This window comes from Mauremys mutica, chromosome 3, assembly GCF_020497125.1.
Source record: "Mauremys mutica isolate MM-2020 ecotype Southern chromosome 3, ASM2049712v1, whole genome shotgun sequence".
Taxonomy (NCBI): domain Eukaryota; kingdom Metazoa; phylum Chordata; order Testudines; family Geoemydidae; genus Mauremys; species Mauremys mutica.
The window spans coordinates 55,866,938-55,890,731 of NC_059074.1; the positions used below are offsets into that span (position 1 = coordinate 55,866,938).

The 23,794-nt window shown below is 42.8% G+C and overlaps 1 protein-coding gene across 2 annotated transcripts in view; it reads right to left on the reverse strand.

Annotated features, from left to right (window-relative positions):
- Positions 1–13,866: 13,866 nt before the first annotated feature.
- LMBRD1 (LMBR1 domain containing 1) overlaps positions 13,867–23,794 on the reverse strand; it is a 220,264-nt gene continuing 210,336 nt past the window's right edge. For both annotated transcript variants that reach the window (XM_045011303.1, XM_045011302.1), the window contains exons 15-16: positions 15,295–15,386; positions 13,867–15,127 (exon numbers count right to left, since the gene is read on the reverse strand). In XM_045011303.1, coding sequence (XP_044867238.1) covers positions 15,008–15,127; positions 15,295–15,386 — 212 coding nt within the window. In that variant the 3' untranslated portion in view covers positions 13,867–15,007. The remainder of the gene's footprint in view (positions 15,128–15,294; positions 15,387–23,794) is intronic.

A 23,794-nucleotide genomic window follows, 5' to 3' on the forward strand; every position in this document is an offset into this window, starting at 1 on the left:
GATCTCGGAGGCAATGGAGATATGCCAAGCCTTTGCCATGCTAAGTCAGAGCAGAATGTGACCCCTTTACCCACAGAGGGTAACTGAATGATAGCGTATTGGGCTATGCAACTATTGTGCAGGAAATTAATGTGAATGAAGTTCTGTGTTGAATCTGCACAGGTAAAAGCTGACATCTGATGCATTATATTAATTGGTTGTTAGGAAACTGTCAAAAGAGAACTGACCCTCAGTAATATTAAAAACATGTATTTCTGGGTTTTTATTAAGTACAGTGTATTATATACTGCGTATTAGTTGTAATGCAAGATTGTAATAACTTATTACTGTATGGGTGGAGTCTGTGTGACTATAAAAATAAAAGCCTGCACACTCAAAGGGTCACTTAATACTAAGGCTAGATATGAGGTTCCAAAATATTCAATCAATTTACAAAAAAGTAATTTACGGAATTCTACTAGAGCAAAGATCAATCAGGATATTTGCAGTACACTGTTAAATTAGGAGCACCAAACTCATTTACTTTTGTTGGAAAACCATTACGCTATATAAAATAATATAAATGATAGCTAACAATATATTACAATTCAAATTTTCAGGAGGGTAGTGAGAATTGCCTAATCTTTGTATGAGTGACTTAGTGAAGGTATGAGTGGTTAATCCAGGAAAATCAAATGCCCTGTTGGTCTCAGACCATTCCTAATAGGCGGGCACTCCGACACCATGGTGATGGGTATGATATAAAATCCACAATGGATGGGAATGTCACAAAAAAAGCAATTGAAATTAGCAATTAGTGACAGCTTTAGTTAGCAACCTCGGAAGAAAGGTCAAATACTGAATGGACGAAGTCTCACCCTTAGAAAATGATAGTAGTTATTTGTATAGATTCTCCTCCCCTTTCCTGTCCTTATAAGGCATTTGAATTCTAAATTGTACTGCATTTTGTTTTTTAATTTAAATTTGTTAAAAGTGTCTTTTACATTTGGACTAGCTGCTGGAATATAAGCAAGGTAGATCAGAAATTATTACATGGTTCTGCCAATTTACCATGCGTGTTATTTACGCTGTTGTAAAGCAGACTACAATTATGCTGCCACAAATATAGATTCAGAAGCTAATTTTCTATAATCCCAGTAGTGACATTATTTGGAAATGATAAACAAATCCATTCACACTTTTTTTGTTCACAAATTGTCTGTGAAGATATCACAACAAATGTGTTCATGTGAAAACGTTTTACAAGCCTGTTCAAGCTATGACTGTTTCACAGACTGTTCCTAGTCAGTATTCAATTGATTATTTGTTGTCTAGTATTCAGGATTCATTCTTTGAGCTATGTGACTGGTTTCTTGGGTGAACTAAGATTATAAACTGGTTCTGCCTCCCTCCCCCAAATGTAATTTTGTTACAAAATGATTGGGGGGCGGGGGTGTTTACTTATCCTGGTGATAAATTCAGTTGAAAAACAGAGTTCATTAAAAAAAAATAGCCTGCATGTCTGAAATTCACTTGCAATGAACATCCATATGAACAAAACATTGATGTATAAATGTCACAAAATGCAAATAGGGCATGAATGTGACTGAAACAAAATGTGATTCAGAATTTGCAACATATGCTGAATACATTTCCCCTCGTTAGCCCTACTATATTATCCAGGAACTCTCACATAAATTATCAGCCTAGAGAAGAATTCTGTCTTGAGGTATTGAAGTACTGCAGTACCATAAAATAAGAGCTGCCACCAAGTACAAACCTGCTCACACCACATGATCATGTCATTCAGGGCGGCTAGCCTGAGCCATCACTGCCCATGCCACTGCTGCTACACTACTATTTTAGTGTAGTGTAGCTGTCAATGAGAGCTAGTGCCAGTATGTCTACTCAAGCTGGGAATCACATACCGGCTCCATGTGTAGACATAGCCATTGTGTGAACATTCACTGATATCCACAGGAAGTGCTGCTCTCTTCGTGTCTCTCCAATCCTTGAGGTAACAAATTGCTTCATGTGTACTAATGATACATAATCTCTTGGGGTGCATTCCTAATATGAGGGTAATAGCAATGCTCTCAGAATCTGTGCAAATATGAAACTCTCTTGATTATTGAAAAAGCTTAGACAAAAATGGTCAGCAAAGCAGTGCATACATGGCTGAAGGGGTGACAAAGGTCACTTTCTTTCTATGCCCATGTCTGGTGTTTAGAGAATGTGCATGCTGCCTAGCCTTGCCACACCTACCCACTTCAATGTGATCCCTACATCTTTTGTAGTTGTGCAGCACCCACATCACATAAGATGTCTCCTCTTTTGGAAAGACAGACTGATTTTCTTGGGTCATTTCCCCCCACCTCCCAATGTATTTATTTATGTCCTCTTACCTCTGAAGTATCAGAGATGGCTACAGCTGGATATGGGATAATGGATGGACTGGGCTGATGCTCTGGGGTGATACTGAGACTTCTCTCATGTGCTTGGTTGGTGGATCTTGCTCAGGAAGGAATTTCCCCCCAATTCAGATTGCAATGTGAATCTTCCTCTGCATCATGGCATGCGTGTCTCTTTCTGGGATCATCTGAGTATATCTCACTTAATCAAGTCTCTATTGCAGGGGCCTCATGGCTACACTTGCAAATTTGCAGCGCTGCAGCAGGGTGTGAAAACACACCCTCTCCAGCGCTGCAAATTGCGGCGCTGCAAAGCGCCAGTGTGGTCAAAGCCCCAGCGCTGGGAGCGCGGCTCCCAGCGCTGTACGTTATTCCCCACAGGGAGGTGGAGTACGGACAGCGCTGGGAGAGCTCTCTCCCAGCGCTGGCGCTTTGACTACACTTAGCGCTTCAAAGCGCTGCCGCGGCAGTGCTTTGAAGTGCAAGTGTAGCCATAGCCTTGAGTCTCCTAAGGTCTGTAATACTTTGGTCTAATTCTGACTGCTGGGTTTGTGTGGGAATGGCTGAGCGGTGTTTAGTTGGCTGTGATATACAGGATATCAGACTGCATGATCTGGTCTTAATCTCTATGACAGCTGTATGAGTCTTCTCCATTGTGTTAAGCCAGTGAAAATTAGAAAAGGAAGGAATGGGAGTTTGAGTCTTTGCTCTGTGCATTACATGCAAGACTGTTTGCAAAGTGACAAGCTTAACAAAAAACAAATTAAATATTCCAGCTAAAGTTCATTTAAAATTCAAAAATGTATACAATGCCAGCAGTACAGATGCCAAGCATAAATGAATCATCTGAAATCTGTTGGCAGCGGTACACACAGAAAGCCTTGAGAGGATTCCAAAACCAGGAGTGCAGCATATAAGAGGGGAACGGTGCAGGTGAGAATGGGAACCAACTGGTAATGTATTATTGCAGAAGTAAATGTAAGTAAATGATTGTAATTACATGAGGTTCAAAATGCAAGACAACCTCTCATCTCTATATTGATTTCCTTATTTGGGGAGGAAGTTTTAAGGTGTATTTGCTTATAAGGCTGGGGTACCGCTTCCCATAGGCGGCAGGTTTGTATAATTTTTGGTGGGGCCCAAAATGGTGGTGCCCCCCCGCTCCCGCCCTGTAAGCCGATATAAAATGAAGCTACAACGCGTCAGTGCCACAAGATTACAAGGGTCAATTAAAAGTGGAAAGTCAGAAGCAGCACTTGCCTACTTCAATATACAGTATTATATTTTGTTGCATCTGTTGTGATGAAGTGGGAATGTTCTTAATATTTTCTCTGAATACTGTGTGGGTGCCTCAGTTTCCCCTGCAAGATGCCAACTGAAGGTGTTGGGGACAAAGAGATCAGGTGGCCTCCTTGTCCAGAAGAGACACAGAGGCCAGAGGAGGGAGTGTCAGTTTGGAGCTGGCTGGGGAAATGGGGAGAGACCCAGAACTTGGTTCTGGGCTCCCTACCCCCCAAGATGGACCTGACAGAGGGGTTCTGTTTTCTGTACCAACAAGCTCTGTTTAAACTGTGTTCCCGTCATCTAATAAACCTTCTGTTTTACTGTCTGGCTGAGAGTCACATCTGACTGCAGAGTTGGGGTGCAGCGACCTCTGGTTGCCCCAGGACCAGCCTGGGCAGACTCACTTTGGAAAGTGCATGATGTGGAAGGGCATGCTGAATGCTCCGAGGTCAGACCCAGGAAGGTGTAAACTTCTTGCCCTGGAGACAGTATGCTCCGAGAGAGGAGGCTCCCCCAGAGTCCTGACTGGCTTTGTATGGAGATGTTCCAAAGCATCACAGCATCCCCTTCCACACCGTGCACTTCCCAGAAGTCCGCACAGGCACTAACACTCCCTCCGGCCTTTGTCTCTTTTCCAGGCATTAGGAGGCCACCTGATCTCTCTGTTCTCCAACACCTTCAGTTGGCACCTTGCAGGGGAAACTGATTTGGGAGAAATGAAGTAAAAGCTGCCCAAACCGAGCTTGAGCACTCCTGAATTTTGAGGTGTTCAAATCTGGAAGGCAGGTGCTGGGGGTGGGAGAGGGCTGTGGGCTCCATGGGGGAGCATGGCAGCAACTGTCTGGAGCTGCATGGAGCCAGATACGCTGGTCTGAGTGGCACAGTAAGCGGTTTGGGGGTTGGTGAAGAGGTAGGGAGTTCCGGGGGGCAGTCAAGGGACAAGGAGCAGGGGGAGTTGGATGGCAGAGGTTCGAAGGGGCAGTCAGGGGACAGGCAACAATTGGATAGGCATGGGAGTCTAAGGTTTATCAGGGGACAGGTAGGGGGTGCGGTCCTGGGGGGGAAGTTGGGTGGGGTCTCAGGAGGGGGCAGTTGGGGACAAGGAGAAGGGAGGCTTAGATAGGGGCTGAGGTCCCAAGGGGCAGTTAGGGGCAGGGGTCTCGGGAGGGGGTAATTGGGGAACAAGGACCAGTGGGGCTTAGATAGGGGGTGGAGGTTCTGGGGGGCAGTTGGGGCAGGGGTCTGGGGAGGGGGCAATCAGCGGACAGAGGCTGGGATTCAAAGGGCTCTGGGCTGCTGGCAGCCGCGGGGATCCCAGAGCCCTTTAAATCCCAGCCCCGGCTGGGAGTCAGAGGACTCTGGGCTGCCTGCAACCGCAGGGAGCCCAGAGCCTTTTAAATCCCAGCCGGGGCCGGGAATCAGAGGGCTCTGGGCTGCCCGCTGCGGCGGGGAGCCCAGAGCCCTTTAAATCCCAGCCGCAGCCGGGAATCAGAGGGCTCTGGGCTGTCTGCTGCGGCGGGGAGCCCAGAGCCTTTTAAATCCCAGCCGCAGCCGGGAATCAGAGGGCTCTGGGCTTCCCGCTGCAGCAGGCAGCCCAGAGCCCTCTGATTCCTGGCCGCGGCTGGGATTTAAAGGGCTGTGGGCTGCCTGCAAACGCGGGAGCCCAGAGCCTTTTAAATCCCAGCCGCAGCCGGGAATCAGAGGGCTCTGGGCTGTCTGCTGCGGCGGGGAGCCCAGAGCCCTTTAAATCCCAGCCGCGGCCGGGAATCAGAGGGCTCTGGGCTGTCTGCTGCGGCGGGCAGCCCAGAGCCTTTTAAATCCCAGCCGCAGCCGGGAATCAGAGGGCTCTGGGCTGTCTGCTGCGGCGGGCAGCCCAGAGCCTTTTAAATCCCAGCCGCCGCCGGGAATCAGAGGGCTCTGGGCTGCCTGCAACCGCGGGGAGCCCAGAGCCTTTTAAATCCCAGCCGCAGCCGGGAATCAGAGGGCTCTGGGCTTCCCGCTGCAGCAGGCCGCCCAGAGCCCTCTGATTCCCGGCCGCGGCTGGGATTTAAAGGGCTCTGGGCTGCCTGCAAACGCGGGGAGCCCAGAGCCTTTTAAATCCCAGCCGCAGCCGGGAATCAGAGGGCTCTGGGCTGTCTGCTGCGGCGGGGAGCCCAGAGCCCTTTAAATCCCAGCCACGGCCGGGAATCAGAGGGCTCTGGGCTGTCTGCTGCGGCGGGCAGCCCAGAGCCTTTTAAATCCCAGCCGCCGCCGGGAATCAGAGGGCTCTGGGCTGCCTGCAACCGCGGGGAGCCCAGAGCCTTTTAAATCTCAGCCGCTGCTGGGATTTAAAGGGCTCTGGGCTGCCTGCAACCGCGGGGAGCCCAGAGCCTTTTTAATCCCAGCCGCAGCCGGGAATCAGAGGGCTCTGGGCTTCCCGCTGCAGCAGGCAGCCCAGAGCCCTCTGATTCCCAGCCGCGGCTGGGATTTAAAGGGCTCTGGGCAGCCCCGGCGGCGGCGGCAGCGGCGGGGGGCGCTCCAAGCAGGGGAGAAAAAATATTGGTGGGGCAGAGCCCCTGCTTGGGATTTATTCATGGGGCTAAAGCCCCAGAGCCCCATATAAGTCGGCGCCTATGCCGCTTCCATAGCATAGAGTCCATTTCAGCTGGACGAAAAATGGATTGTTTGGTTAATTGGCAGTTCAAAAATAAATAAAAACTTTTTTTTTAAATTGACATTTTTGGCATATTGAAAAGTCAGGAAACACTTTGTGTCAGGTCAAAGGAAAAGGTTCATTTGACCTGACACACAATTATAGAATCATAGAAGATTAGGGTTGGAAGAGACCTCAGGAGGTCATCTAGTTCAACCCCTTGATCAAAGCAGGACCAACCTCAACTAAATCATCCCAGACAGTGCTTTGTCAAGCCGAGCCTTAAAAACCTCTAAGGATGCAAGTATCAGAGGGGTAGCCATGTTAGTCTGGATCTGTAAAACGCGACAAAGAGTCCTGTGGCACCTTGTAGACTAACAGAAGTATTGGAGCATAAGCTTTTGTGGCTGAATACCCACTTTGTCAGACGCATGCATCTGATGAAGTGGGTATTCACCCATGAAAGCTTATGCTCCAATACTTCTGTTAGTCTACAAGGTGCCACAGGACTCTTTGTTGCTTTCTAAGGATGCAGATTCCACCCCCTCCCTAGGTAACCCATTCCAGTGCTTCACCACCCTCCGAGTGAAATAGTTTTTCCTAATATCCAACCTAGACCTCCCCCACTTCAACTGGAGACCACTGCTCCTTGTTCTGTCATCTGCCACCACTGAGAACAGCCTTGCTCCATTCTCTTTGGACCCCTCCCCCCCTCTTTCAGGTAGTTGAAAGCTGCTATCAAATCCCCCCTCACTCTTCTCTTCTGCAGACTAAACAATCCCAGTTCCCTCAACCTCTCCTCATAAGTCGTATTTGAATAACTTCAATGAATGAAAAGCAAGAGTTATTATAAGCAGCCATCCTTGGCATCTTTAACTGTACTCCTTGTTCTTTAATAAATATTCAGAATAAAGATGTTAAATAAGAATATATTTTTATCTCTGAGAAGCGATACAGAAAATATTAGGAAACACGTTTTGTAATTTACCAGTGCAAATAATGACAGGCTAATATTTTTCCAGACTACTGCCTGGACTAAGGATGTTCCATATGAAGAAATATGATAATGATCACTTGCACTGGCATTGCTAGATTAGTTGATTTGTTATGCTCATACAAAGCACACAGGATCTTTTCAGGGGGGAAAGGCAAATACGCCACATTTATTGAAAATACAACAGTTAGCATATGCTTTTCAGTCAGACACACACACATAGTCCTGCCAGTTGATGTTTATACTTACCAGTCTGTTGTAGCTCAAGTCAATCTAATGGCCAGTTAGATTGAGCACAAGTGAGGAGCTGGGCTTTTGTCAGTTGCAATCCGATGCTCCGAGGCTTTGCAAGACTGAACCCAGAGTTCCATGGCAAAACACCCCAGCTTTATAGTTGTAAATTCCCATTTGAGTCCACACATTTTGCAATGTCATCCTGTCCTTAAGTGGTGTTAATCTTGGGGTTTTCTGCTGTTATCATTTGATTGTTATTGTCGGGCTTCCCATTGTTATCTCCTATTTGTTGTCTTGCCTTCGGGGGTGCTGCCTCACCTCTGAGGTCGTCAATGCTGCTAACATGTTTAGCATTGGGTACAATGGATGTTTTCTGATTGTCTCCTGGTTTTTCCAAGTTTCTCACTTCTTCTTGACCATCTGGACATTTGTGATGGCTTTCACACCTTTATCTTTTCCTGATGCATGCATTCCTCATTCACACAAACAACCTCTTACAGAAACCTTCAAAGGTATACAGACAGCAGTATTTTATATTCAGCAGAATACACTGTAAATCAAGCCTTGCTAAATCTTATAACTAAAACAATTCACATTGGGGCTTCAGGCCCTCAACATTCCTCTAATCTCCGTAACATAGACACAATGCAAGATCCTGTCTCTTAGCCCTGGTCTACACTACAAGTTCAGGTCGAATTTAGCAGCGTTACATCGATTTAATCCTGCACCTGTGCAAACGACGAAGCTGTTTTTTCAACTTAAAGGGCTCTTAAAATCTATTTCTGTACTCCTCTCCCGATGAAGGGATTAGTGCTGAAATCGGCCTTGCCGGGTTGAATTTGGGGTAGTGTGGTCGCAATTTGATGGTATTGGCCTCTGGGAGCTATCCCCGAGTGCTCCATTGTGACTGCACAGGACAGCGCTCTCAACTCAGATGCACTGGCCAGGTAGACAGGAAAAGGCCCACAAACATTTGAATCTCATTTCCTGTTTGGCCAGCATGGCAATCTGCAGATGAGTGCAGATTTCATCAGCAGAGGTGACCATGATGGAGTTCCGGAATCACAAAAGAGCTCCAGCATGGACCGAAAGGGAGGTATGGGATCTGATCGCTGTATGGGGAGACGAATCCGTGCTATCAGAACTCCGTTCCAAAAGACAAAATGCCCAAACATTTGAAAAAATTTCCAAGGGCATGAAGGAGAGGCTATAACACACACCCACAGCAGTGCTGTGGGAGGATCGACTGATGACATGGCTTACAGGGAATTAAAATCAACAAAGGGGGTGGGTTTGCATCAAGGAGAGAAACAAACAACTGTCACATAGAAAGGCCCCCTTAAGGATTGAACTCAAAACCCTGGGTTTAGCAGGCCAATGCTCAAACCACTGAGCCATCCCTCCCCCCACTATTCCAGATAGGATGAATCTCCATTAAACTTTTCAAAGTGCCCCTGACAGACCTCACCAAAACAATTATCGGCCGTTGATTTCACAGAGGGAGGGATGGAGGAGCAAACGAATACAAAACAAATCTGGTCTTTTTCTTGTTTTGATCCACTCCATCTCTTTTATACATCTTAGGCTGGCAGCAGACGGTGCAGTACAGCTGCTAGCCATTGTCGTCTCCTGGCTGCTCACCAGAAGATGGTACAGTACAACTGCAGGCAGGACTGAATCTCCAGGAAACTTAAAAAGAGAATGACCTAGAGTCACTCCCCTTTATCTCCAGGTGCCCCGACAGACCTCACCTAGGTCTGCCAGGAGCACCCACGTCTGCCTAGGTGCCCTGACTGACCTCACAGAGGTCGGCTAAAAGAGCACCCAGGAAGCAATGACGGCTTCACAAAGCAATGACATAATGCACCGTCTGCTGCCAAAAGGCAATGAGCTGCTGCTGTGTAGCAATGCAGTACCACATCTGCCAGCACCCAGGAGATGTATGGTGATGGCTCCATGCTTACCATGGTATGGCGTCTGCATGGGTAACCCAGGAAAAAAGGCGAGAAATGATTGTTTGCCGTTGCTTTCACGGGGGGAGGGGCTGACGACATGTACTCAGAACCACATGCGACAATGTATTTGACCCATCAGGCATTGGGATCTCAACCCAGAATTCCAATGGGTGGTGGAAACTGTGGGATAGCTACCCACAGTGCAACGCTCCAGAAATTGATGCTAGCCTCGGTATTGTGGACGCACTCTACAGAGTTAATGGTCTTAAGTGGGGACACACAATCGACTGTATAAAATCGATTTCTAAAAAATCAATTTCTATAAATTCAACCTAATTTCGTAGTGTAGACATACCCTTACTTTCTAAACCTTAAAACAAAGAAATGTATATTTAACTAGAGTGCCTAACTTGTAATACATATAGGAAACCATAGTAGACATAACTTATCCTAAAACAAAAGCGTGACAATAATCAGTCATAAGGATTGTTCTGGTCTGTCATTCCTTTCTGCTATTCAAGAAGGGTGGCTGGCAGGATGAAATCAAATCATACATTAATTCTCATAGTACAATTATAAAATCCTGCTCCTACAGATTTCATGCAGGACTATAGTAAAAATAGAAAAGAGTAACATCCCGCAACATGCAGCCCTGCATTTCCTTTACACTGACGGTGCTCTGTACAATCTCCCAGCTTTCTCAATGCCCCCAAGCTGCCCTGCACCCCGGAGCGGCAGCTGCAGGAGCCCCCTCGAGCACCTACGTTTTAGTCACGGGTATTTACATAGTACAAGTTATGGACAGGTCACAAGCAATGACTTTTTGTTTATTGCCTGTGACCTGTCCATGACTTTTACTAAAAAATACCCATGACTAAATCATAGCCTTATTCATAATTGGGGTCTGCAATTTTGAGAATCCTAATTCACTGCCACAGTTAAGATATAATGAAATAAAAGTTATGTCCTATTCCTCCTTTTAGGAAGGACCTGTAGAGATTTGTGACTTATGGTTATTAGGGGGGAGGGACGGTCAGAACTGGAATGGAGTAGTTCCACCCCACATTCCTCCTCCTCTTTGCTTTTCTCACAGGTAGGTATGGACAGTGCTACCCATTTTGTTAATGCTTCCAAGGTAAGTTTAATAATCTATCATCTAATGCAACTTAACCCATAGACCCCACTGTAAAACAGTACATCCAATTAATGCAATTTAATTTTGCTTCTTTTGATGTTTCACTGACAGCAGGCAAGTTTGCCATCAACAATGAGATGAGCAGATTTGCCAACAGATCTGTAAATCCTTTCAAGTACTAGGCTTGATCCTAAGGGTCTGACCAAAATGTGCCCTATCATAGTCCCAGTACATCTTCAGCCGAGTGGATGGAGCATGGATGAGGATATAGGGTTAGAGTGGATTGGTGCTTGAACTTCAATTAAAATTTCCCAGAATTTATGATATTTTATTTCTTGGTTTGTTCTTTTTTAAATAATTCTACTAACGTTGTTTTAAAGGTTAATACAGTCTCCATCTAAACTGTCTCTCAACTAAGATTTTTGTTTGGAAATGGCACAGCTGACAGACTAAAATTCAAAAGTTCTTATAAAGGCCTGGTGTTATGAAGTACTGCAGTAACAAACATGTAGCGTATTTCTGGGGTAATAAAAGAGGAGACTGTCTGCTTCTAAAATACTGTGAGAACTAGAAAGGGCAAGTTAATAAATTACTTTTGTAAATTTCAAGGTAATTAGGTAACAATTATTAATCTTACAAAGATTACTGAACTATATTTCTAGGCACAGTTTGTTATCTTACTCAAAACTTACTAAGGCTTTGGCTACACTTGCATTTCAAAGCGCTGCCGCGGCAGCGCTTTGAAGCGCTAAGTGTAGTCAAAGCGCCAGCGCTGGGAGAAAACTCTCCCAGCGCTGTCCGTACTTCACCTCCCTGTGGGGAATAACGGACAGCGCTGGGAGCGCGGCTCCCAGCGCTGGGGCTTTGACTACACTGGCGCTTTGTAGCGCCGCAATTTGCAGCACTGCAGAGGGTGTGTTTTCACACCCTGCTGCAGCGCTGCAAATTTGTAAGTGTAGCCAAGCCCTAAGTCTGTGCCTCAGTTTCGATACTCCACAGCAACTACTCAATTACCACCACATGATTAGGGCAACGTGCTGCCCGCATTCTCTACCAATTTGTTACCAGATTTGCCCATTACTTTGGAGTATGCGCATTCATTCAGGTTACTCTTCTCGGAGGGGGGCTGGGGTGTTCTGTAATTCTGTCAATGTACTGCTTGTGTCACTTGCATTTTTATATGGAGCTCTACTTCTCCCTTCTGCAAGTCCCCTCCCAATGGAGCGATCCTGCAGGACCTAGGTTCCCTAGGGCTGGGATCCTCCAGCCCCAGAACTGGATGAACAAAGGAACACACACACACACACACGCACACTTTCTCTCCCTCTCTCTCTAATAGAGCAAGCTGCCTCTCCTTATATGCCCCTGGGCTCCATGGACTGGGTTAAGCAGCACTTTCAAGCTGTTACCCTTATGCATCCCAGATTCAGCACGTCCCTATCCCCACTCTCACATCACAATTGTACTGGCAGTAACCTATTTGATGAGCAAACCCCACAGTATTTTGGGCACTGCAGGGAGCTTTAGCTTAGGTAAAAGAAGCGTTGCTGTCGAGTGAATGGGGGAAGCTAAACACACAAAAGAGTAAAGTTCAGCAAGAGAGAGAGAAGCAACCAACTTAACCATAAAAGTTATTTATTGAATAATAGTGATAACTACACAAGGAGGGCTAACCCAACATAACACACATTATTAAAGGTTAATACCTATGGTAGAACGGAAAAGAGAGAGAGAGAGAGGGATCTCACCGCTCCCTGAAGCTTGAACTGGTCGGGGTTCCCAGGTGATGGTGGTAGTTCAGGGTTCTGAGGGCAGGAGACAGGCAGAATCCACAGCACGATCAGTCAGGAGAAGATGGAGTCCCAGTGGAACTGATGCATAGTTTGGATCTAAGCATCAGAACCCTGACTAAAGGGTGAGTAGGGATTTTTGTAGAGAAAATACATTGGTTCAAGGGAGAACACTGTATTTGTTTATAGGTAAGCTGATGACTCAAGGGTTTTCTTTAGGCTAGACAATAGGAGCTGATCACTCTTAGCTATGGGTGGTGTTTTCTTCCAAGGAGCTCACAATGCAACTAGGCTGCTTTCAGTATTTTGGATATCAATCAAGGATTCATTACTAGAATTGGTCTGATAATTGCTGAGCTGTGTGTGTGTGTAGGCATAGGTTGATTAGCATCAGGAGCAGAGATTCCCATGATGCAGTGCTTCCCTGCTTTTTCTGGTCCCAGAGTTCAGTGTGGTTCTGTGTTCTCCATTCTGTATGCAAATTGAGATGTCTCCCTGTCCCATCTCTCATGCAGATGAGGCTAGGGGAGTTGTCTCTGCTCTCCATTTTGTATGCTAATGGAGATGTCTTAATCTTGTCACCCTTGTCAGGAGGGATCTAGGTGCGTCTCCCACTGCCTTTCATTGCTCTCTGCAAGTCTTTTTCTGATAGGTTTTGGTTTAAGCAGAGGCTGGTGGGGGGTATCTTTCATGAGTCAGACAGGCTGGATACTGCGCCCTGGTTCCCCAAGAACACAGAGCTGACTGGTATCGGGGGGGGGGGGGGGATCAGGGCTGGACCATGGGGGGAGGTGTGGGCTCTGTTAGGGAGCTTGAGTGTGGGAGGGGACTTGGGAATCGCAGTCAATGGGAACTGCAGAGCCAGTGTTTGGAGTGAGGGGCACCGCACAGAACCACCTAGCCATGCCTCTGCCTAGGAGCAGCAAGGGCATGTTGCCACTTGCAGGGAGCTGCCTGGAGTGGGTGCCACCCGGATCCGGCACACCAAGCACCCTCGCGAGCCCCAACCTCCTGCCTTGAGCCCCCTACCGCACCCAAACTCCCTCCCAAAGCCTGTTCCCCCCCTGCACTCCGAACTCCTCATGGGCTGTTCCTCCACTTAGGAGCAGCAGGGAGATGTCACTGCTTCCAGGGAGCCATGCAGCGCCAGGGAGGGAGCCTACCAGCCCTGCACCAACCGGATTATAAACTGGACTTCCTATGAAGTTCAGAAATGCTGGTTTATAGAGCTTTCCAGGTAGTAAAATGCTGGATAACACAGCTTTTACTGTATTTTTATAGTTCATGCATTTTATCTCTTGCAATATTTTTAGGAATTGGCAAGTCTGCAATAATGGTAATAACCCATGGAAAGTCAATATTTAAAGGATACTTGATAGCACAAATGCATTTTGGTTTACAAAGAAGAACTCAAGAAGAAGGTATAGTTAAGATATTGTAAATTTATTTTACAAAAAAGTATATAAAGAAAACATCGTTTCGTAGAATTAAACTTTTTAATGTTTACACTGTTACAATTATGTTTGTATTTCATTTTTAATGACTTGTTTAAAATGACAATGATTATACTGACTATATTTCAGATAGGAAAAATAGCCTTAATCCAGAGAATTTGTATTAATATATTCTGAAAAAATAGAAACATCATAATTAACCTCATGTTTTAATTAATCCGTGTGGTTAATACTATTCAGTAAAGAGTTTAATCACATAACAGTTTTAGATCTTATAACATTTTGAAGAAACACTGCCAAGATGCTATATAGCATGGTTAATATGGAATAATATTTTTAACTTTCACATATCAGAGTAACAGAGCAAAGGCTATACCCTGGTTGCCACAAAATTCAGTAATCTAATAAATGGAAATATGGTTGTGGCTAAGCTTCAGAAACAGTGGAAGTTTACACAACTTGTTTATTCCTAGCATATTGGGAATGAACTCTGGAGCTCACTGTATGTATTTTTAGCAGATTTAAAGATATTCCTGTAAATCTAAACACTATCTCATGGACTATAACTTTATATGCATATCACAGTAATGGCAGTGAAATTATTATTGCAAAAATAATTATACATAAATTTCCACACTTCTGGAAAGTGAAGGAACTTTAGCTGAGTCTTTCAAGCAATGTTTGTTTACCAGCTGTTTCAGTATGATTTTTAAATGTAATTCCCTATAAATTCAATCTTGCTGTAAAAAAGTCATACAAGTCAGACATGGAAGAAATTTAAGAAACCAAAAGCTAGTAACAGAAGGGCAACATTAACTCTGAAATATTATCAACTGCACTCACAATATCAAATTGTACATTAGAAAACATGTCACATAAGCATTCCATCATAAAAAAAGTAAATTATATATATATATTATTTCAACCCAATTTCAATAATAGCTCTGCTACGATACAGTGATGTATTCTTCAAGAAACAAAAAATATTCAGTTTTCCACCCCCTTTTAAATTAATATTCCCACTTCCTCTCTCAATTTATTTTTACCGCAAGCTTAACATTTGAATTAAAATTCCACATAAACACGACTTTCAGACAATTTTAAATCACATTTTTTTTAACCTTTAGGACAAAAGGCTGTCAACCATAATAGACACATGGTTCATCATCACTTATGTCTGAATCATCTTCATCCACTTCTCCTTCAATGACTGATTTCTTCCCTTTGCAACATGACACAATTAATCCGATTAAAAAGACCTGTGAATTTAAATGAATGTAATATGTATTACTCGATCTCACTTAAGAATATGAAAGCGATGCATTTAAAGTTAAATGTCACAGCAGTGATGCAAATACCTGAGAGTTACAATTTATGTTAAAGCATTCAACTTGATTTGTAATTATCTCTATGTCAGATTACTTACTGCAATGAATGCCCAGTTCCCAAAGTAATAGGCAGCACTAAAGAACCAAAACTTATGAAGGAAAAGGTATGTCCGAGTAATAGTGCACTGATCTAAAATAAAGCAGACAAAATGGTTATTCCAATGTGTGTATTTCATGGTATAGCTGTAATTCCAGAAGATTTTACTAAAAGTAAACTGATTAATATTAGAAATATAGCAAAAATCTACTACTCGGCTCAAAATAGACAGTCTTCTCTTAAAGATACAATGATATACAAGCTAATTATAGTTATGGAATAATTTATTCTGAGGAAATAATAATTACAAAGAAAATAATGCAGTTTCACAGAGAATTACATAGACTTGTCTGAAAAAAATTTTTTAGTTGAAACTATACATGTTTGCAGGCTCAACCCAAAGTTGATTTTAAAAATTCCAGTTATCTATTTGAGTTCTGCTATAGCAAAGACATATGAGAGGTTATATGACCCAAGAAAGCAGAGGTCTGATTGGGACTAGAAATCTGCCACCAGGATTGTTTAAATCCCCACCATCCCTCCAAAACAATATGGTAGGTTTTAAGAATGCTCAGGAAGCAGATCTGGAGGAAGAAACAAAAGGTAAAAGTCACGGATATTTTTACAGGATTCAACAGACTATCTTGATATAGAATTAGCCCTTTACAGCCTGTCCAGACCCGAGGGGGAGAGCAAGTAGGTCTGTGTGGGAAATCCTTAACCCACAACACATTACATTCTAAAAGAACCACAGAAACACATACGTCTAGTTACTGAACAACTTACTTCCATGCATAAAACTGTAGGCAATACTGAGGCACTCCCTTCACGGGTGTGTTGCATAAATTTCTTGCATCCTGTCTTAACTTCAGCCCCACTCCTGCAAACCTTTACGTATATGCTTAGCTTTACTCATGCTAATAAGGCCACTGAAGCCAATGGGACTACTCACATGCATAAAGACACAATATATGTGTCTGTAGGATTGGGACCTCAGACTGACAGCTCTTCAGGGTGATACTGTACTATTACTAATAAATGGTAACTTAAAAAAAGCAATTTTCATATGGAAAGATTCTATTACAAATATTTTTTTGGAGGAAAACAGAAGATTTTTGGCTTTAAGTGAAGGTATCATTTAATAAAATTATTAATTTTCACTATAAGTTGTGTCATGAACGTATGTCTCTAAATTAGAGAGCACTGGCTTCTAGATTTGGCTGAAAAACAAACAAGATTCTCTTGCTATCTAGCTGCTGGGTAGGGAAGATATAACTACATTCTCTCTATATTCGCTCACAAATTCCCATACATTTTAAAACAGAAAAAAAAATTCTGTGGCTTTAGGCTGTGCACATTCTTCTGGAATCTTAGCATATCAGGGATGCACTGCTCATCAAAATAGTAGAACAACTATTAACCAGGTTCTTCCTTAAAGAAAGCTGTTAATTCTTACAAGATGCTTATTAAAGATTTGCCATTTCTGAAAAAACAAAACAGTTGGGATTGTATCCATTTATTTATATGGATATGAAAATGTGACCACCTCTAGTGTTTATTTAAGTTATGTACAGCAGATGCAGTACTAGCGATGAATCATAAAAGTAATAGATATTACCCCATTTTTCTGGTTTTATAATGTGTTAAATTCTTAATATGATTGCCCAAAGGGACTGCATAATAGACTTGCTATCTTCTACTGGTCCCAAAATGCTGCAGAAGGTTTATTCAAATGCTATTTATTTCCATTAAGTCACCAAAATATTCACTTTTCCTATATAAGCACTTGTTGTATATCAATTTTTTTTTAAATCACCAAGCCCAAGTGATTGGAGTTTCCAAATTTTCAGCAATTGACAGCATTTGGATGTAGTGTTTGTCTAAAGACATTTGTTCAAAGGGTAATTCAATTCTTGATACAATTTTTAAAAGGTGACCATATTTCCTAGAGATGAGGAAATTCAGCACGTTCATTCCCTGTGAACAGAAAGTTTTCCACATCACAGTAATTCCGAAAGTTTCAATTCAGAAATGTCAAAGTGTTTAGTTTCAACATTTTGATGGAAATTAAACAAACAGAAAACATGAGACACAGACACCACAGCATAGTTAAATGCAGAGGCTACAACTTTATTTAAAACTTAACTAACTGGGGTAACCATCACAGAACACTCAGCAGGCTTATTCCAGTGTGGTTCTCAATGGTCACCAATGGCCCCAATCTACTATAAACCTGAGGGCAAGTGTGACGCGTGAAGGCCATGCCCCCTTTACAACTTTGGGCCTGCCGAGGGACCTTGATTTAGAGCAGAGTCTCAACCTGTTTTCCATCTCCATGTCTGAGGTAGCCAAGCTAAATTGAAGGGAGCCATAGGCTGCACGAGACCTAAGAACATAAGAGCGGCCATACTGGGCCAGATCAAAGGTCCATCTAGCCCAGTATCCTGTCTTTCGACAGTGGCTAGTGCCAGATGCCCCAGAGAGAATGAACGGAACAGTTAATCATCAAGTGACCCATTTCCTGTCGCTCATTCCTGGTTTCTGGCAAACCCTCTCAACATGCAGTGCGGTGCTCAAGACCAATGCCCAGGCAGTCCACTGGATTACAGGGACCTCAACAGCACCCCTGCTAACCCACCAGCTGCACTGGAATCTGCCAATATGTAATTTAAACCCCCTGCTGGGCGCCAAGTGGAAGATGAAAACCCACACAGCAGTTTGCCCTATGGGAAAAATCCCTTCCAGGACCCAAAACTCGCAATCAACCTAGGTTTTAGCACCCACCAGAATCCAGCAGCTAGATTAAAGGTGGGAAGGGTGAGTCTGCAAGAGGGAACCCACCATGGTTACCTTTCCTTGGCAGTCAACTACACCTCTACCCCGATATAACACGAATTCGGATAGAACACGATAAAGCAGCGCTCGGGGGGGGGAGGGGGAAAGCAGGGCTGCGCGCTCTGGCGGATCAAAGCAAGTTCGATAAAATGTGGTTTCACCTATAATGCGGTAAGATTTTTTGGCTCCCGAGGACAGCGTTATATCGAGGTAGAGGTGTATATCAACCCTCCCTTGTCCTCCACCAATGAGAACCAGTCACCCAGCCCTAGCACCACCTCCACTGTCCAATGGCAGCAGCATTGGGCACAACATGCCCTGGAGGCCCAGGTGCACGTGATCCCCAATAACCTGCAACATGAAGAAGGCAGGGGGTGGGGAAGGGAGAAGAGATGCAGCTGCCCCACACACTAAAGGAAAGGGGAGAGAAAAAAAGAGGGGGCATATAGAATACTGCTTCAGCTGCTCCCAGTGGAGATCCTTCTCTCTCCTGGCCCCAGAAAATGTCTATCCACAGTTCCAGATCCCATCAAAGCCACACCCTGGCCAGTGGGATGAGCAGTTAATATATTAACAGCAGTTTGGAACCCATATAATGTATTTCAGTCCATCCATCTTCCCCATAAATTATACAAAAGAATAAATTCAGCTTGATTTTGTGCATTTTATTTTGAAAACTGAAGTAATGTGAAATCACATGTAAGAGCAGAATATTAAAGTGAGTTGCCATGGAAGTGAGACCAAAAAGTTCAATAATACACAGGGAATGACTATTTTAAGGTAAAGGAGATTGGAATGAACAGAAGGAAGACAAAAAATGTGAAAAATCAAACAAATGAATTAACTGTGATTCAACAGGTGGTGCTCTTCCTTCTGATAGTGAACCTACGAGTTAAGAAAGGCTGTTGAAGTGGTTGTCTTTTGCAAGATTCGTAACAGAGATCCTGGCCACTTGTGAGTGTAAAAGATCTTGTAACATTTCCCATGGAGTGTTATACCCACGGAGTATGGACGAATACAACCTCTCTGGAGATTAACTCACAGTAGTGTGAGGAGAATCAACTAAACCAAAGATTGTAGGACTGCTCCCCTGAATTGAGCAAGTCAAGTCATTAATAGTGTAAATGTATGAACCCAACTCCAGGGAGCAGACTTGCATATCTCAACAGATAGAATCCTGACATATCCTGAAGAAGCTTTGGACCTGGTACAAAAGATCCTAAGATTTTCAAGTGCTGAGAAGCATGACAAATTTGTAAAAAAAAGTTTATGGTTTCCCTCCTGAATGTTTCTCCATACGCTACAAATCTCAGAGATTTAAAAAAGCTGTAGTCTTACCTAAGTAATAACTCAAAGCTCTTTTAACATCTTACAAAAAAAAAAAAAAGTACCTGGTGCTCCCAGGCAACAAATCTTGCTTAAAGTAACATTCATATAAACCAATGGACTGGAATTCAGAGATCACAGTACTTAGAATTTTGTAATGGAATGTGCGAGTAAAGCTAACTTGCTCTTGTGGAATATTGACCTTAGGGCTGCAAGTCACTGATTTTCTAGGCCAATGTTATTGGTGTGAGAAATGCAATCTTCAGAAAAAAATTACACAGTTAATATTTTCCCAGAGTTTCAAATGGAAGTTATAACAAATTTGGCAAGAACTAGATTTAAACCACAAGAAGGCACTGAAGGTGGGAAACAGTGAAGTAAGCAGAATCTTTGGATGACCAAGTACAAAAGATTCTTGAATGGGAATCTGGCATATGTGATTGCATCTTTGTGCTCAGTACATTTTTATTTTTCAAAGAATAGGTCAGGATAACATATGAATACTGAAGTAACTTGTCTCTGTATTGACTAGAAAGGTAATTTCTCCATTTCCGCTGGATAAATTTGTTTGGATGCTGAAAAGGGAACTCTGCTGCCAAACCTAAGGGATCTGAATGCAATAACTCAAGAGATCAGTTTGAAACTATTCATAGTGCCCAAGTTTTGGTCCTATTTTCTATTTCTGATAACTTTTGAAATTGGGGCTACTGGAGAGAATACCCAGGTTATAGTCTAGAGAAGTTGCATTGGTCAGGGAACCAAAGCCACTTCCTCCCCAGAACACAATTTTAACATGTCATTTTCATTTGTTGTGAAGAGATACCTCTATATAAGTTTTTATGTATGCTGAAATAATACATGAAAGAGTGAATTACCAAGCCCTTTTAAATCATCCATGTTGGAAGTTAATTTCTGCTTACACTGCCTGCCAGAACATTGTCCTTTCCAGAAAATACATGGCTATAGCAATTACTGCTTTCCAAATAGTTCCAGCTTCATTACAGAGGTTATAACATAACCAAGAGTTTTATATATCTATATCTATATATCTATCTCATAGAACTGGAAGGGACCTCGAAAGGACATTGAGTCCAGCCCCCTGCCTTCACTAGCAGGACCAAGTACTGATTTTTGCCCCAGATCCCTAAGTGGCCCCCTCAAGGACTGAACTCACAACCCTGGGTTTAGCAGGCCAATGCTCAAACCACTGAGCTATCCCTTCCCCTGCCCAAAAGCACAAGCACTAGTACAAGCACAAGCACATAGTACAAAAGCACTATGAAGCAAAGCTATGGACCAGCTAAGATCAGAGTTAGCAGTCTACTGTACTGACAGGTCAATAGTTTATCTGTTTTGAGAAGTCTATAAATTTACTACACCCATAGATTTGCCTACGGATGAAGTATAAAGAATTAGAAGGAAAAAGCAGGAACATTCTTTGGTGAAGGCAAATATTTACAGCATGCTGGAGGAGTATTTACAAAGCCATGTTGTCTGGTCAGTCTGCTTTAAAAGGAACAGGATTATTTTAGAGGTATATTTACCTTATAGGAAAATCAAAAGATTTGCTGATGAAAGCTAACAAATAATAGCACTCCATGCTCTCATAATATGGAAAGGATGTTTAAAACAGCAGCAATTATCTTCACACACAAAGATTTACAGTAAATTCTAAATTTAATAACTGAAGCAATAAGATAGGAGGAGAGAATGAAGAAGCATTGTGACAAGACTTAACATATTAGAGAAAAGAACAGGTCTTTAGAGCAGCAGCTTTAAACAGCCACAAAGAAAAAAACCCAAAAAACAAGAAACAAAAACAAAGGAAGGATGTGCAATGCAGAAAAAGGCAAAGACTCTCATATTAATCCCCACTGACAAATATTGCGGGATTGTAGAAAAGACATGACTTATCTCTATGAACTCATTTTAAAACATTACTAAAATGTAACAGCCTGTATGGACTCCCTTATTTTCTTTTCTGGTATATTGGACAGCCTCTCTAAATACTTATGTAAGAAATTAACTTGTGTCATATTTAGTAAAAAGTTAGTAGCTAAAATGACAGTATCTAGTTCAAACCAGAAAATAAGCACACTAAAGCAATCCATTAAGTCTGTGAAGTGCTACTATTCCTCTGGGATGCTGGCAGGGCTCTCTTTGGAGGGATCGTCCCTAGCTCTCTTACACCCACACTGATACAGGATTCTATGAAGAGAGTACACTGAGTCTCTTATTCCTCTCATTTTTGCAAAGGACTCTACGACCCCCTCTCTGCATGACAGAGATTCTTGAACAAGAGGCTCTGCAGCCCTGTTCCCTAGTAATAGATGGTGATAACAGAAGCGGGGCCCAGTGGGTGAGTCTAGCCACTTTGCCAAGCTTCCTTTAATATATTTTCTTTTCATTGCTCAAAACACACTAGAAGCTGCAATGCTCACTATATCTGGCTTTAGAGTTTTTGAGGTACACTGTGGGGTATGACAAACAGGTAAATCCCGGAGAAAATTAAAGGGCATAGCAGGGAGCCCAAGTTGAGACACAGACAAGCCTCACAACCAAATGAAAATGGTAAAGGAGAGATGAGTATTTAATGGAAGCAAATTCAGAAAGTCAGAAAAGGTTTGAGATTTGTTTTGTGTAAGAAAAACAAGGCTTTTTGCGTTCTTATTTTATCTGAACCTGTTCATCCATTCCTAATAAAAATGTGAAGTTATGATGCTGACAGATGAGGTGCCAGCTCCTGCCAAGGGCCCTAGGTTTCAGTTTAACTCTGACAAATACATAGCTGGAACCAGGTTTGCTCATCTGTGTCTTCGTATTGTTAAAATAAGTATTAGCCTTATAAGAATGTGTTTAGACTTTATGAAATGCTTGTAAATTGTTGCATATATTAATCTCCCTTACAATATCTGTATACCATATGATGATGTAATACTTAAGTGTTTGCTCTGTAACTGTAAATCACCTGACAGGAGAGAAGCATTAACGAGTAAGAAATACTAGTTTCCAACAGGAGCCATCTCCTGCCCAACAAAAGACCCATCAACACCAGATGAACTATTACGAAACATCAAAGGGCAAAAGATTTTGATTGCTCCCCACCCCTATTAAGAGGGCATGTGAAAGTGAATTCCTCCCAACAGCTGAATTTGCAACCCAAAGCAGAAGGGGGGAAGAATAAAAAGCCCTAACAAAGAAGAACTGTGGTTTTTATGCTGCTTGGACTCTGAAGGGCAAGGATGACTAAAGATAAGCAAAAGATCCGCAGTGCTTGGCTTCGGTTAGCCCTAAAGGACATACAGAGCTTGCTTATTATAGAAGCTACTATTACTTTTTGAAAATTAAGATTGGAACTCATTTGTGTGTAGATATGTTAACCTGTTTTAACCTTGTAAATGATTATCTCCTTTTCCTAGTTAATAAATCTTTAGTTTATTGTAGGATTGGATACAAGTGTTGTTTGGTGTGAAATCTAAGGTACAACTGACCTAGGATAAGTGACTGTACCTTTGGGAATGGGAGTAACCTGTGATTTTTGGCCTAAGGGACCATCTATCACAAAGGGAAGCTTACCTGGGTGGCAAGATAGATTGGCGTATCCAAGAGGACTGTCTGTGGCTCCATGTTAAGGCTGTTATAGTGTCTGAGGAGTTTACACTTGATAATTGGTTGGTGAAATTGAACTATAGAACTCACAACCAATTAAGCAGAGTCTCTGCCCTGCTTCTTAACAGTGTTACCTGAAGTTGATACTTGCACTCTTTAGCCACTGTAGGACAGCCTGACAGCAGATTACAGAGAAAATGTAAAGTGCCACTATATTTGAAAACCCCTCCACTGTTAGTTATCAAATCCTATTAAATAAGGGAAAAAATGGAATAAGATTTACCCAATAGTGATCTCTCTCCTCCTCTGCTTTGTATTTGAAAAGTGGAAAAACAATACCTAATGAATGGGGATAGCATAGTCTCCCCACCATCTGCAGCCCTCCAGCTGTTCACCTGAATTACAGAATTGCTAAGAGACCTACAGATGGCTCTCTAGGTAATCTTGCTAAGCAAATTACAGTATGTATTTTGGACCTGTTTGACCTTCAAAAGATAGTTTAATGAAATAGGACAGAAGTTGAACTGTTCAAATCATGGCTATTTTTGTATTGTGTCAAACTCAATAAGATAATGGTATAAATTTATGGATTTGGCAAGAATACTACAGGATATTTATACTCAGACTACTCCATTATGTTAATATATTTATCCAAAATTTAGTAAGACATGAAAATTCCAAATGTTAAGCGATGTAGTTGAGGGTTTTTTTTTAAACTCAAATTTGCAGAT